The 13,119-nt window shown below is 48.1% G+C and overlaps 1 protein-coding gene across 7 annotated transcripts in view; it reads right to left on the bottom strand.

Moving 5' to 3' along the window:
* Positions 1 to 13,119, bottom strand: part of MYO7A (myosin VIIA) — a 136,955-nt gene that overhangs the window by 62,542 nt on the left and 61,294 nt on the right. For 3 of the 7 annotated variants that reach the window (XM_083170196.1, XM_083170190.1, XM_083170191.1), the window contains 6 exons: positions 11,428 to 11,547; positions 10,378 to 10,520; positions 6,879 to 7,089; positions 5,512 to 5,647; positions 3,581 to 3,687; positions 1,818 to 1,934 (listed from right to left, as the gene is read on the bottom strand). In XM_083170196.1, the coding sequence (XP_083026322.1) occupies positions 1,818 to 1,934; positions 3,581 to 3,687; positions 5,512 to 5,647; positions 6,879 to 7,089; positions 10,378 to 10,520; positions 11,428 to 11,547 (834 nt within the window). The remainder of the gene's footprint in view (positions 1 to 1,817; positions 1,935 to 3,580; positions 3,688 to 5,511; positions 5,648 to 6,878; positions 7,090 to 10,377; positions 10,521 to 11,427; positions 11,548 to 13,119) is intronic. The other 4 variants (XM_083170192.1, XM_083170193.1, XM_083170194.1 and 1 more) reach the window with 2 other exon arrangements.

The raw sequence follows: 13,119 nt of genomic DNA, 5'->3' as shown, positions 1-13,119 counted from the left end.
TTTTTGGTAAAGTTTAGGGTGCTATTTTTCTATGAGAAAACATTTGGATGCGGTTTTGAAGTGCAATTGTTTTGGTAACGGAAAAACTGTGGAAAAAAATTGGGTACTTGTGGATTATTACGGCTCCCACGATGGGCACCGTATGCTAAATAATTGCATCGCATCGCATGCGATTTGATTGCATGCGATCGCATACGATTTTGCACTGAAAAGCATCCAAATGCATTGGAATTAGTATTAAACATGTTCAATGGCCCCCAAATGGCATTTTTGAGGCTGTACCATCCCCACTATCAACGCGAACCCGAAGCGTGGCGAGCGCAGCGAGCCCGCGCGGGGCGGCGGTACGCGTCCTACGACCTTTTCATACCCCCACTATCCACGTCGGCGTGAAGTTGAGAATAGAAAGTGTGGCGAGCGCAGCGAGCCACCGAGCCCGAAGCGTGGCGAGCGCAGCGAGCCCCGCGAGGGGACGCGGATACCTTCACAGGTATACGCATCCCCTCACGGGCTTCACAGGTGTCCGAAGCCACACTTTCTATTCTCAACTCCACGCCGACGTGGATAGTGGGGGTATGAAAAGGTCGTAGGACGCGTACCGCCGCCCCTCGCGGGCTCGCTGCGCTCGCCACGCTTCGGGTTCGCGTTGATAGTGGGGGTGGTACAGCCTCAAAAATGCCATTTGGGGGCCATTGAACATGTTTAATACTAATTCCAATGCATTTGGATGCTTTTCAGTGCAAAATCGTATGCGATCGCATGCGATCAAACCGCATGCGATGCGATTGCATACGATTTTGTAAAAAAACGTCAAAAATCGGTAAGCATCGCATGCCACTATATATGGCATGCGATGGCATGCGATGGGAGCCGTGATAATCCACAAGAACCAAAAATTGTACACTACGAAATGTGCGATTTTCAGTAAATGGGCAATTTTGGCGGTTTTTGACCAAAAAAAATCCCACCCTATAACATTTCGCCCTTAAGGGGCATACAGACGGGGCTATGGGGGAGGCTGTGTTGAGCTATGTGCTTAAGCGCGGATCACTCAGCACACATCGCAGCACACCCGCGATGTATGTGCTGAGCCATCCGTGCGGGCCAGTGTTCCCTGGTGAGAGGACACTTTCGATGACCAGATTTTGATCTAATCAGGCGATAGCGTCGCGCGGGACTGCTTAATTTCAAAGCGATCTAGCCGGATCGCTTAGAAATAGCCCTCTCTACTCTCCAGTGCTCTGGAACAACTCCTGTGCCTGGGGACCATGTCCAGCAGTGGCATTCCAGTGATACAGTGCAGATCCCCACTCAGGGCTGCCACTAGGAATTTTGGGGCCCGGGACTGATTTCTAGCCTGTGCTTCGTTCAGTGCACCGAGCGCAACGCAGGCAGCACAGCGTAGGCAGTCGGGTGGGGTGGGGGTGGGGGTTTGCGGTGGCAAAATGAGCTGCCTGGGCCCTTCCAGAGGCCGGGGCCCGCGACAGCTGTACCCACAGCACCCCCCTATCGGCGGCCCTGTCCCCACTTCTAACACCAAGGGCTAAATGTAATAGGGTGTGAGAATCAGAAAGTGAGAGATTTGGGGACATTATTACTTTACATTTAAGTGCTTGTTTCTCTACAGTGAACCTTTGCTGTTTCTGCATTATATCATTATATCTGTACTTTTGTTTCAGACAACCATAATACAACAACTATTAGCTCACAACAGGCCTCTATAGTCTCTATGTAACACACCAAACTAAGGAAGCAAATACCAACAGTACAACACTTCTATAAGTACAGTATGTATATACAGTATGTATCGCACTGACCCTGCACAGTCCGTGCGACTGGGGCAGGAGCAGTTCATACAACAGAGACCTTTGCTTTACCTTTGCAGGAGGGGTAGATGATTGGTCAAAAGCACTGCTGAGATAGCCACAGAGAAACTACAGGACAGGAACACAGCAGAGAGGACAGGAAAGAGAGAGATACATGGAGACTGGTCAGTATGAGGATGAGCAGAACTGCAGATACTAGCAGGGCTGGAAGCAGCTGACGTTACAGAAACCATACCTGCCAACACCATCCTAATTTGTGGGAGGTTGGAAGTTATCTTCCCTGGTGCACACACTAGAGGAAGCCTCCTCCGGGGGGTACAGCATTGAAATGGACTGTGGCGCAAATCACAACCATGAGCGCTGTGGGCGAGGCCTGGTGGGACACGCCCACTTCTTAGGAAAGAGAAAAAGTGGGACCTGGAAGGGCAGCACAGCTATCACACCTCATTGCTTACCTTCTTATCTATGTATTCTTCCCTAAATACCACCATGTGGGCCTGATTCAGAGCACAGGCAGTGCCCATGTTCGCATAGCTGGGAAATTTTTTTGCAATGGTGCATGTGTGAAAATCCCTAAAACCTCCTACGGCGCATGCATTAGGCGCTGTCACCATCCAGATGTGCAGCAGGAGAAATGTTCGGCAAAAGTGATGCATTAGGTGCTGTCACCATCCAGATGTGCAGCAGGAGAAATGTTCGGCAAAAGTGATGCGTTAGGTACTGTTACCATCCAGATGTGCAGCAAGAGAAATGTTGGGCAAAAGTGATGTCTTTCCCAGGTGATGATTGGCCCTGGATAATAGTGCACGCAAAAATGGTCCATTTAATGAGCGTACTATAGGAGTGTTGCAAGAGTGTGAGTGACAGCGGCACAGCGGCAGGCATAGACAGATGGAGAAGCTACACCTGTCATAGGGCCACCGGTGCAAGGTTCAGTGCTGCCACTGCTGGTGGTGTATAAGGAGGACGCATCATCAGTGCGACTGCACCAGGGCTGTAAGTAGGGGTGTGCGAGAGGTTGGCCCCCAGCCACCCCGGCTATGGTGGCATGGTCGCTAGACAAATACACCTCCATATGGAGGGGATGCTGGAGTTCAGTATACCGTAGGGTTAGGCTGCGGGGCAGGGGGGGGTTAGGTTTAGGCACTAGTGGGGGGTGGTCTAGAGTTAGGCTGCGGGGAGGGGGGTTAGGCTGTGGGGGGGGGATTAGGTTGCGGGTCAGGGGGTTAGGTTTAGGCACTAGTGGGGTTGGTTTAGGGTTAGGCTGTGGGGAGGGGGATTAGACAGTGGGGCAGGGGGTTAGGTTTAGGCACTAGTGGGGGGGGTTTAGGGTTAGGCTGTGGGGGGGGGATTAGGCTGCAGGGCAAGGGGTGATGTTTAGGCATTAGTGGGGGGGTTAGGGTTAGGCTGTGGGGAGGGGGATTCGACTGTGGGCAAGGGGTGATGTTTAGGCACTAGTGGGGGGATTTTAGGGTTAGGCAGTGGTGAGGGAGGATTAGGCGGCGAGGCAGGGGGGTTGGGTTAAGACACTAGTGGGGGGGGGTTATGGTTAGGCAGTGGGGAGGGGGTTAGGGTTAGTGGCAGGGGGAAGGGTTAGGCTGTTGCAAGGGAAGGTTAGGGAGGTAGAGGGTTAGGGTACGTATCGGGATTCTCCCTATCGGTGTGCCAGGGTCTGCATTTTTAACCGCTGACATCCCCTCCGTCTCTGCATATATTAATGTATATCACATCTGGTCATTTAGTGTAATAATCACCATGGCCACGTCAGCCTGAAAGATCTGCTTGATGAATTTATTCTTGGATGAGTGAACCAACTGTATGATGTCCCCATGGAGAGTGTCGCGGTTCTTCTCCAGGAATCCTGCAATAGGGAGGAGAGATGGTGTGAGTGGAGCCGCTGGGGCACAGGGGAGGGGTGCTGTAATGTCATGTGATACCCTGACCGCATACATTATGCAATAATTAAACCCCTGGATTTTTTGTATCTAAAAAACTAAATTACATGCGAGGGGGGGGGGGGGGGGCACAGCAGAAATAAAATATCCTATTCAAAACACAGGACGGCTGCTGATTGGCATAGAGTCTTTTGATTAGGATTTTAAACTTATGTGCAGCCCGTTTGACCACCGGTCCAATGCGCACGGGACTGTGCGTTGGATTCGATCGGATGTCGTACACTTGTGATTTGGCCCCATTTCACCTGATTTCTCAGCCTGATCCAACAGAATCGGGTTAAATCGGGCCCATATCGCTTTCAGTGCAGGTTCAGGGTTACGCACAGACTGGCAATACTGGAAAAATCATTTGATTGTGAGCGAGTTGCGGATGGAATTGCAGCTAGCCCCCGATCAACGTGATTTCCGCAATCTATTGGCAGACCTGCACGGGACGTGATTTCACACTGTCTGGGCGGCAGCGCTCTGAAAGCAGGGCTCTGCTAAATTGCACATCATCGGTCAGGTCTGAATAACCCCCTAAAATAGGTTAGAAGAGAACCTAAGAATCCTAGGCTTAGTAATAATGGGCCTGATTCAACAAGCTAGGGGATTGTCGCACTTCCGTGTATGTGCAGGGCTTATGCGCAAAGTGCCAAAATGCAATCAAAGGATGTGAGAAGAGTTTGCTCGGCAGTTGGGGGAGGTGATGAGGCAGTGATGCAGCATTATGGGGTGCTGTCTGCATAAATGGCTCCTCTCAAAACCATGCACCAGCCCTATAACAAACTTATTTTGTTTCTGTAATTGACCCGCCCTTTCCCCAGATAACAGTTCCCCTTCACCGGTGGCTGGGAGGACAGTCGAACACCCCATCCTACAATGTGGCATCACTGAGACACTATGAAGGGGTGCAGTATGATTTTACCGCACCCCTTCCATAAACCATGTACACAATGGGCAGTATTCAATGAGAAAAATTCTCCGTGTTTTATGGAGAATTTTTGCTTTTTTCGCCTTGGACGGAGCATTTTGCTCTCCAAAAGCGAGCAACCCTATTCAATGTGAAATATTCGCCATCTTTCTAAGTGATTTTCGCCGTCTCTCTCCGTGTAGAAATTCTCAATCTTTTGATGGAGAGCTGGAATGTGAACTTTTAAACTAAAAGGGTTTTTTTTTTAATTTTGGTGTCAAAAAATCAGGTTTTTTTTTCTGTGAAGGGGCATGTTATTTTTATTCATGTGCTTATAGCACATGAATATATATTTAATTTAAAAAAAAATATTTTTTTTAATTTTTTTTTTTTTTTTACACAGTGCAGCCAGCAGGGGGCCGGAGCGCTCGAGCCGCTCATTAGATATTCATATATTCACTGCACCCGATCGTTACTTATGCACGATCGGGTGCAGTGAATACTGGGTCCCCCGCTGGCTATAGGGGGGGGGCAGCCTGTGCTGCCTGGGTCCAGGGGAGCCCCCTCCCCTCCACATATGTTCTGGGGCATCCAGGGAGACTTTAATCTCCCTGGATGCCACCGTCCCACGGCTCCCTGTCAGCTCCCTGCCGCGGACGCTCGTCCACTGCAGGGGTTAAGACTCGCCGCGAGTGGCGGCGAGTCTTCAAAACATTGAATAGTGGGAGCAGGAGGCTCCGGAACATGGAGAGTGCATGGAGAGCGAAATAAAACGCTCTCCATGCACGGAGAACTTTCACATTGAATACTGCCCAATGACACGCAAAGATTCTCTCACCTTTGGTTTCGTAGTAGACAACGCCGGCAAAGTGGTTGATCCCGAATTGCGTCTCATAGATATTTTTCGGCGGGATGTAATAGGGGTTTAACTTGTGCTGGTTGTTGAGTTTATTCAGCATGGTGGTGTCTGTGCCCTGAAAATAGCAGGAACATCACGTCATTTCCCAAAATAATAAGCGGACATCAAAGTTATTTGCAACCTAACTTGTGAGCTTCAGATTTAGATAACAGAAGTTGACTGCATGAGCTCCCCGGTGCCCCTGCCATCACTAGTCACTGTGGTAGAACAGGACAGGAAAGGGCAAAATGATGTTAACGTCTGCAATGGATTGTGGCAATTCCCCGATCCCCCAATTCCTGGGATCGGGAACCGGGCTAATCTAACTGGTCAATTTCCCCAATTTGCTGACCATATTAAAAAAATGATTGGAATTTTACCATGCAGAATTGCTCTTAGTCCCCAATCCTTCAGTGGATCGGTATTGATGTCTATCGAACATTTTTCCATCAATAGCAGAAGTCCATTGGTCCTCTTAGATATTCACAATTGTTTTCTTTTGTGCACTAAACTAACACTAAATCCTGCCCCCTTCATGCCATCTAGCTTTCACTGACCACCGCCCTTCCCTAACTGATGCTCCTAATTCTGGTGTCTGACAGCAGAGGTGCCTATTGATTGTTTAGTTGCCCATCGATGTAGAACACTGACAGCACCATCAATAGAGATCAATGATTGTGGAGTAGTCATGTGCTGTGCAGGACCCCTGCCCAGGCTGACCGGTCATGGGGTTAATGCTTTGGCCGGAGTGACTTGCATAAAAAGTCTCCCCCCGGCTGTGGTATTACCCTGCTGGCTGGTTGGGCCTTGTACTGGTTCTTAAAATATGGGGGACCCCTACTCGTTTTGGCCCCCATATTTTGGGAACCAGGACCGGCCCTTGGGCCTGGTTTAAAAAATAAGGGGAACCCTATTCGTTTTTTTCCCTGATTTTTTTAAAACCAGGACCGGCTCTTTGAGCCTGGGGCTGGTTTATGGCCGTGGGGGGGGGACCCCACGACGTTTTTTAAAATGTATTTATTTTTCTTCTTTTTTTTTTTTTTTTTACACTTTATCAGCACGGTACCCACAGCCCAGGGGTACCGGGGACAGCCTCAGGCTTCAACTTGGGCAGGTAAATTCTGGAGGGGGGGCCCCCAATAAAGGGGGCCATTCGCTCGGCAAAGGGGGGGCGGGCGGGCATTCACTTGCCCAGTGGGTGGTGCTGCTTATGCTGCCATGCTGAATCACCCCACTTGCTTTATATAAATAAATGCTCATATCTGTCGCCGCGAGGATCCCCGCGCCCGGGACACAGTGGGTCGCACCTTGGGAAACTTGCTCTCCTCATCGATGAGCGAGATGATATTCATGGGTTTGATGGCGATCATATCCAGAGCGTCCTGATTGTCCGTGAACTCGATATGCTGCCAGTTAATGTTTTCCAAGTTATACTCCTCCTGCTCCAACTTAAAGACGTGGCGGACGAAGAACTGCTGCAGATTCTCGTTGGCAAAGTTGATGCAGAGCTGCTCGAAGCTGCGTTGGGAGAAAAGTGGCGACACGACAGAGTAAGTGGCGGATTTATAGCTCGGAATCCAGTCAATAGATACGCAGTGTCTAAGTCGACTGTCAAAAGGTCAGCAACTATTGGTCAGAAGTCAAAAGGCCAACATGGAAAAAAGGTCAACAGTCAAAATATCGACGTGAAAAAGATAACCAACGGTCGACATGAGTTTTTCATGATTCTTTTGTAAAAAAATTAAATAAAAATGACTTGTTCGTACTTTACCATCCAAATGAGCATACAGTTGAATTACAAGTGTGCCGAGCGCAACGAGCCATGCCAGAGGCGTGGTACACTTATACGGTGCCTGTGTCGACCTATGTCAACATACACCAAAAAAATAAATAAAAAAACACCAATGTAAAAATGCATGGCTTCCTTTTGACCATTTGATCATGTCGACCTTTTGCCCATGTCAACCTAATGTATATTGAACATTTTATTGTCGACCGATAGTTGTCAACCTTTTGACAGTAGACCTAGACACTGTAGATGTAATATACCATAACCTATAGCTGAGGGGTAGCGCACAAATGGCCACACCGCGGGGGGAGGGGGAGCCAACAGAGGGCTTAGGTGATTGGGTGCTGTCCACACAAGTTATTTACATAAACAAAACACAGACTTTAGATAAATGCAGTGGCGGATTCAGGGGGGGGGGGCACCCGGGCACGTGCCCCCCCTGTCATTTATTTTGTAGATGAGGACCAGAGCTTTCCAACGAGCCCAGCCCCGTGTCTCTAGCCCCCCGGGAACCGGAGATATCGCCTGGCAAACCTGTAACGTTTTTTCCCCATAGGATAATATGGGTCCCGTCAATTACAACCCCCACCCGGTTCCGACGGCTGCCAGTTCCCGCCCTGGCATCACAGAAGCTTGTGGTTGATATCATTCAATTCCAAATCGCTGGGCCTTCAATATGATACCAGGATGGTCCAAATCGGTAAATCGGTTCCAGAGATATTGCGTGTAAACCGATTTTTTTATTTTTGAAATGTAATTTCATGGCTGTTCATGATTTTGAGGGCAGATTACTCTGGAACCAAACATTCCAGTTTCACTGTACCAAAATCAATCAAAGCCCACTCAAAAGTTCTTCAATATGATACTTGTCTCATGTAAATGGGTCAGTTGGTTCAGAAGATATAGCCGGTTAAATGAGATAACTGGTTAAAGGGGGGGGGGGGTTTCTCTACCCCTCACACCAGAAAATACAGGGACTAGGCTGGTGTAAAAGGGGCCAACCTGGGAATGCATTTTCTGGTGTGAAAGGGGTATTATTTCAAATAGCCGGGACCTGCAGTGCTCTGAATACAGCCAGGCTCTGCCACTGTCAGTGGCTATCACTTCTGCCTGGCGGCGGCTGTCCCCCATTTACCACGAGCATGTATTCCCCCTTGGCAATGAGCATGTAATCCCACATGGCAACGAGCATGGAACCTCTGGCAATGAGCATGGAACCCTTGGCAATGAGCATGTAGAGAAGCAGCACTTATGTAGCATAATTTTTAATAGGCATTATGGTGTTTGGCATAACACATAATGGACATAATGGCGTGTAACTTAACGTGTAATGGACATTATGGTGTAAATGTTTAATGCGCGCCTTTGGTGGACAATGTCCCTGTTTATGAAGTGTATTGTGAATTTTGGCTTAATCTGTGTGGCATTATGTGAATTCTGGCTCAATCCATGTGGCATTATGTGAATTTTGTCTCAATCCATGTGGCATTATGAGAATTTTGGCTCAATCCGTGTGGCATTATGTGAATTTTTTCCCAATCCGTGTAGCATTATGTAAATTTTGGCTCAATCCGTGTGGCATTATGTGAATTTTGGCTCAATCCATGTGGCATTATGTGAATTTTGGCTCAATCCCTATGGCATTTTATGCATTTGTCTCAATCCGTGTGGCATTATGTGAATTTTGACACAATCCATTTGGCATTATGTGAATTTTGGCTCAATCCGTGTGTGTTATTATGTAAATTTTGGCTCAATCCATGTGGCATTATGTGAATTTTGACACAATCCATGTGGCATTATTTGAATTTTGGCTCAATCCATGTGGCATTATGTGAATTTTGGCTCATTCCATTTGGCATCATGTGTAAGGGGCAAGTATAATGGGGTCTAGTATTTTGTTGCATAATGTGTAGAAGTTATATATGTGTTGACACGCCCCCTGTTGAGTGGCCACACACCCTTTTCTGGAGCGCGCCTTCGGCGCGCGCACAACTACATCCTTCACTTTTGTCGCCATGGTGGGCCTGCGCACTTTAAATGCCAGGCCTATTTTTAATTCCATTCCCACCCTCTCCTGCCGCTCTCTTAGCATGTACACTGGCACCACTAACACCGCCCCTCCCCCACCCAAACCCTTTTTTATCATGGTGCCCCCCCTGTCATTTTATCCTGGATCCGCCCCTGGATAAATGCACTGATGAATATAACAACTCTAGGGACGAAACGCACGTTTGCCTCCCAATACACTTGAGTGCCTCTTAGTAACACACTATTGCTTCTTATAATGGTGTCATATATATTCTGTTGAAGGCACTAAGGGGTCTGTTTATAAAGCAGTGCTGACCACTTTTTCCAGAAAGAGGAGCCCACTTTTGGAACTTATACACATTCAGGCCTAGGCCCTTATTTTGATTCGTGCGGTACGGGCCGCGTGCGGCCGTACCGCCGATGTTTTTCTTCTGCACATGCGCAGAGGTCAATCTGCGCATGTGCAGCCCCCTTCGCCGCAGACGGATTTCGTCCGCCGCAAAGGGGGCGTATAGGGGCGTGAGGGGCTTCATCCCCTCATTTCCCTATGTGTACGCCCCGCGTTTCATGGGCGTTCCCATGCAAACGCGGGGCGTACGCATGGTAATGAGGGCATGACGCCACTCATGGGGGCGGAAAGCTGACGTCGGCGGATGTCAGCTTTCAGCCCCCATACAAGCTACCACACGGACGATTGTCCGTGTGGTCTCAGCTTGCGGGAGCTGCCGCGGCGTGCGGCCCTGCCTTCGATGGTCCTCGACCATCGAATGCAGGGGGCAGCTCCCACCATGGTGGAGGCGTACGCCTCCACCATTTTCGTGCGGATCGCCAGCCGTCCGTGTACGGACGGCCGTGGCGATCCGTAGTGTGGGCGGGGATACGTCTGGTGCGGTCGGAGCCGCATATGCGGCTCGACCGCACCAACCAGAATAAGGGCCCTAGTCTGTCCTCTGTGTCCTGTATAGTGTCATTTGCTCTCCTGTTACCTGTTTACAGTGAAGTTCTCGAACCCAAATATATCCAACAGCCCTATGCATCTCCTGGTGATTTTCGGTTCACTGGAGACAGGTCTATAAATAGCGGCGTTGATTTTCTCTACAATCCAGACAAACAGGCGGCCGTATATTCCCTGGAACAGAGAAAGAACAAACTATATGTAGCTCGGTATATTATCTGCCTGATTCAGGCCTGATCACTGCTGAGCGAATTTGCAGCGGCCAGCGAATAGGTAGACATCGCCCCGCTATAGTCTGGTTGTTATTTTGTTTCTGTGCAGGATAAATACTGGCGGTTTTATTTTTACACTGCAATGTAGATCTCCCTTTGAAGTAAAACCCCACCCAAATCTAACTCTCTCTGCACGTTACATCTGCCCCACCTGCAGTGCACATGGTTTTGTCCATTTGAGAAAGAATTTGCCTTTGCGAGTGAACCAGAATAATCCCCCTGATCCAAATCGAAAATGGTAAGGAAGTATATCAGGTTTTTTTTTTTTAATATTTAATTACCCAGATTCCCCAACGAATCCCCGATAATCGATGGACACTGGTCAGGGGATCAGCAAAACGGGTCATATTGGGGCTTTTAGTTTGTAAGAAAGTGGAGGCGTATTTACTCCCGCCTCCATCCATAATGGAACCAAACCACTTATCGTCATCTCTTACGCAGACCCATAAAGGTAAGTTATCACCATGTGATCACATCATGTGATCTCTGTGTGAGCAGGCGTGCCTAGTGTATAGAAGACAATTGTGTATAGAGAATGTTTCCACTCAAATTCTTTGTGCGTCAACAAATCACTTAGTTAAAAGAACGTCGGCAAAGAGTTTTCCAACCGATATACTTGATGTATCGCTGGTTACCTTTAGGCAACAACCAAAACTAGTTTGATGTATGCAAGGCACCCAAACAGTATTTAATCAGAAATCCTGTACAGAATGCAGATAATGCAAGATAGAGACTCCCCACCCTCCCACAATGCAAATTGCACCAAGCCACGCATAGATGTCTAATAATGTTTATACTTCTCTGTATACCTTAACAAAGGCGTCCCTGACATCCAGCGCCTGCTCCATGCTGAGAGGGGTGGACACGGTTTCCCCTCTGGTGATAAGGGTTCGGCTCGTGAGGCAGTTCATCAGGTCTTGGGGCTCAACCTATTAGCGGCACATGGAGGAAAAACATTAGTAGGCAATGGGAGGGTGAGAAACGCAACTTGTGTCTGTGGCAGTAGCTTCAGTCGGGGCTTATTAGTACGATATCCCCTTATACCCGTATATTCCAATCTTTATCAGACCGGCTGCAGCTCACAGGGATGAATCAGGAGAAGAACTCTCAGGAGTGTACTGTACACATTTCTATATTGGTCAGTGATTGGCGATTCTGGTCAACCTTGTGGTAAAATTGGATGACCAGGATTGGATGCAACTAGAGATCTTGTAAGTGTACACACAACCAATAATTGGTGATTGGAGGTTGGATTGGATGAGAATTGGACAAGTGAACGCTGCTTGGATACATAACGACTTTGCCCGTGCTGCACTCCTTCAGTGGAACGCACTCCCTCGCTCCATTAGACTCTCCCCGACCTTGCAAAACTTCAAACGGGCACTGAAAACTCACCTATTCATCAAAGCATACCCTTCTGCTGCATAAACTAGTCCTGAGGCTGCTTCTCCGACTCCGACCCCCTGTCTGTTTACATCCTGCTATCAAGCCACCACCCACACGCTTACACCTCATGTAATCTGTCTGTCTCCCCTTCCTACTAGATTGTAAGCTCCTCCGAGCAGGGCCCTCTACCCTTCTGTTGTCAAAGCCCACTTCTCTTCACATTTCACTCACAACTCTCCTATACTTAAACACTCAGTGACCATCTTCGTCCACATACTCATCTGCATCATTGGCCACAAGCCTCTAGTAGTATGTTTATTGAGTCCTCACTACTTATATATAAGCTGTAATGTGTATTGTACTGTGGCGCTCTTTACCTGTACTCTATTTCTGTTATTTATTTAATGTAATACTAAGCTTTGTCTCCCTGTACTGTTCCTTTGTACGGCGCTGCGAAACACTTGTGGCGCCTTATAAATAAAATTATAATAATAACAACAATAATGGTGGCCACCGGTTGGGATGCCAGTGTTCAGAATACTGGTGCTGGCATCCCAGTAGAGGCAATGCTGACAGGGGTCCGGTAAGTATACTAACCTGCCCCCTGCCTTCTCCTAACTCTATCGCTCTCTCCGCATAACTCTAACCCTTCTTCTAAGTACAGAGCATCCTGGAAGTATTCACAGCGCTTCACTTTTTTCACAGTTTGTTATGTTACTGCCTTATTCCAGAATGGAATAAATTAATTTTTCCCTCAAATTCTACACACACTACACCAGGGCCGGGCAACACCGGCCCTCCTGATGTTAATGAACTACACATCCCAGGATGCTTTGCATTAGGTTTGCTATGTGGCCATGCTGAAACTGATGCAAGGCATCCTGGGATGTGTAGTTCATTAACATCTTGAGGGCCGGTGTTGCCCAGCCCTGCACTACACCATAATAACAACATGAAAAAAGTTTTTGGGGAGATTATTGAAAATGTATTAAAACTGCAGAATTGTGATCCACCAGTAGATGGTGCTGTTGGCTGCAATTGTGAACTTATAACAACAACTAAAAAAAAAAAAAAAGGACAAAAAAATGGTGGAGAGATGGCAATAAAAAAAAAAA

This window comes from Crinia signifera, chromosome 2 (genome assembly GCF_055691185.1).
Source record: "Crinia signifera chromosome 2, ASM5569118v1, whole genome shotgun sequence".
Classification (NCBI taxonomy): Eukaryota; Metazoa; Chordata; class Amphibia; order Anura; family Myobatrachidae; genus Crinia; species Crinia signifera.
The sequence above is the reverse complement of the archived record's forward strand: the minus strand, read 5'-3'. Positions and strand labels throughout refer to the sequence as shown.